The sequence below is a fragment of the Cyprinodon variegatus genome, unplaced genomic scaffold (genome assembly GCF_000732505.1).
Source record: "Cyprinodon variegatus isolate N-32 unplaced genomic scaffold, C_variegatus-1.0 Scaffold222, whole genome shotgun sequence".
Taxonomy (NCBI): domain Eukaryota; kingdom Metazoa; phylum Chordata; class Actinopteri; order Cyprinodontiformes; family Cyprinodontidae; genus Cyprinodon; species Cyprinodon variegatus.
Genome location: NW_015150675.1, coordinates 202,997 through 205,314, shown reverse-complemented (window position 1 = coordinate 205,314; position 2,318 = coordinate 202,997). Strand labels below are relative to the sequence as shown.

Here is a 2,318-nt window from a genome sequence, read left to right as displayed (position 1 = left end):
TGGACAGGCAGGCGAGCAGTCGAGGGGAGGATCCAGGAGGGCTGAGAGGAGGACCGGCTTGGAAACAGCGAGGCTTCTAGGAGAGAGAAGGAGGACACGGAGGTAAGCTTAAGTCAGAACTATCTGGTTCAGTCTTAGGAGAGCTAGCAGGTAGGTTACCACTGTGTGGAACTTTAACCGACTGGCGTCCGTCCCAGGGAATCCACTCCTCTAAATACTGCTCCCTGATTGCGTCCAATTGGAACCAGCTGGAGGCTCGTCAGGACTGGAGTCTAAGGAGGAAAAGGTAAGAAAGAACCCTAGCGCAGCTCAGCACACAATCCAGTGAGCCCAACATCTTTACTAAGACACTAATGTGTAAAAAAGTATTGCCCACAAAGAAAGACCGTTGTTTTTATTATACAAACCTTTTTAAAGTAACAATAGTTTGTAGAACATGTTTTCCCATGACTTCTACTGATCTTTAATTGTACCAGTGGTTAAGATAGATAGATCTACAAAAGTAGATATTTATTGAATTGTATAACATTTGGGGTGTACTGTAAGTGTTTAAGTCAAAATAAAGTTCCTCTATTCTGTATAAATATACTTTCCTATATAATTGCAGTGCCTCAGACGCACAGTTTGGCCAAACAGGGTGAAGAAGGCAGTTGAAGGCATATGCCTGTCCTGCTTCTGCCCGGTTGTGTGTCGGTGTTTCTCCAAGCCTCATCAATCTTACCCATCTGTCTCAGTACATGGAAAACCCCCTTCACAAACTCTCTGTCCTCCATCACAATCTCCTTATTTCTATATCTTCTGTCTACTTCTCCGGTCACACATGAAAGCTCGTCTGACTTATGCCTTTACCAGGCACATCCTTCAACGCCAAGACAAGAAGAGAGAGGAGACTTCCAGATAGGGAAAAACAACAGCAGACAGACACAGAGATGAACCACACCCACCAATTCCCACTGCATGGGCCACAGTGGGTCATTGAAGGTGAGGGACTGGTCATCCTTTCTCTCCTCAGAAGGGCCGTCTGCTGTAGATTGTTTCCTTTGGGATCCTACAAGAACAGAGATCTATAATAAACATATGTTTGGAGTTTTCCTTTTTCTGTATATTGAACTTTGACTTCAGGACATGCCTGGATCTCTAACCAGTAGTGAAAAACTCTTCAGATTCCCCTAACCACTATGGAAGAATACGATGGGGAGATTACCATCTTATTAGCATCTCATTATTTTTGCGCAGGCTCAGTTTACGTTGCTTTCTATGGAGGTGCCCCACCTCGCCAAGGCCCCAATGCAGTCTTATTATACTTAATATTGCTTCTCTTTTTCACAAGCATACAAGAATATGGGTTCTGCAGAAATTGTGGAGGTTTGATAAAAAAAAAAAATGATACAGGTTTTTGTCTGTAAGACTTAAAAGCAAACACTTTTCAACCAAATGTAGACGTCGATTTGATGTAAATCATGTTGTGTTTCAATGTCTTTTCAAACAATTTTTGCTCGGTGTGAAATTTTCTGTGGAAAAAAAAAATACTTTTCTATCAGCATTGATAGCTGCTACAGGGTCTGCAGTTTTCCACGTAGTAAATAATTACAGTGAATGATCTTATTCGAGTGATGGAAAAAATAAAATATTAGAACACATTTCTCACTTCATTTGGTTGGGATTAAATTGATTTCAGATGATAAAGTAAAAAAAAAAAACTTGGTGTTATTTTTGATCAGGACCTGTTATTTCTAGAATTTTCTTCTTTCATCTGCGGAATATTGCAAAAATTAGAAATATCCTGTCCAGGATTTATGCAGAGAAACTAGGCCATGCATTTTTTACTTCAAGGCTGGACAATTGTAATTCTTTACTATCAGAAAGTCCACAAACTCTAGTTAAATGACTTCATCTGATCCAAAAAGCTGCAGCCAGAGTTCTGATGAAAATTAAAAAGAGAGATCATACTGTATCTCTCCCATCTTAGCTTCTCTTCATTGGCTTCCTGTTAAATCAAGAAAATAATTTAAAATTCTCCTTCTAACATATAAAGCCTTAAATGGCCAAGCTCCGTCTTATATCAGAGATCTGATTGTTCCTTATGTTCCTAACAGAGCACTTCGCTCTCAATCTGCAGGTTTAGCAGTGGTTCCTAGAGTTTCTAAAGGCAGAATAGGAGGCAGGTTTTAGTTATCAGGCTCCTCTCCTGTGGAACCAACTGCCAGTTTTAGTCCGTGAGGCAGACACCCTGTCTACTTTTAAGGCTAGGCTTAAAACTTTCCTTTTTGATAAAGCTAGGGTGGCTCAGGTTATCCTGAGCTATCTCTATAGTTATG

At 40.4% G+C, this 2,318-nt stretch overlaps 1 protein-coding gene across 1 annotated transcript in view; it reads right to left on the bottom strand.

The window, feature by feature from the left end:
* Nucleotides 1–2,318, bottom strand: part of LOC107088562 (neuroendocrine convertase 2-like) — a 319,033-nt gene that overhangs the window by 252,411 nt on the left and 64,304 nt on the right. Inside the window, exon 6 of the mRNA XM_015380822.1 lies at nucleotides 945–1,048. Within this exon, the coding sequence (XP_015236308.1) occupies nucleotides 945–1,048 (104 nt within the window). The remainder of the gene's footprint in view (nucleotides 1–944; nucleotides 1,049–2,318) is intronic.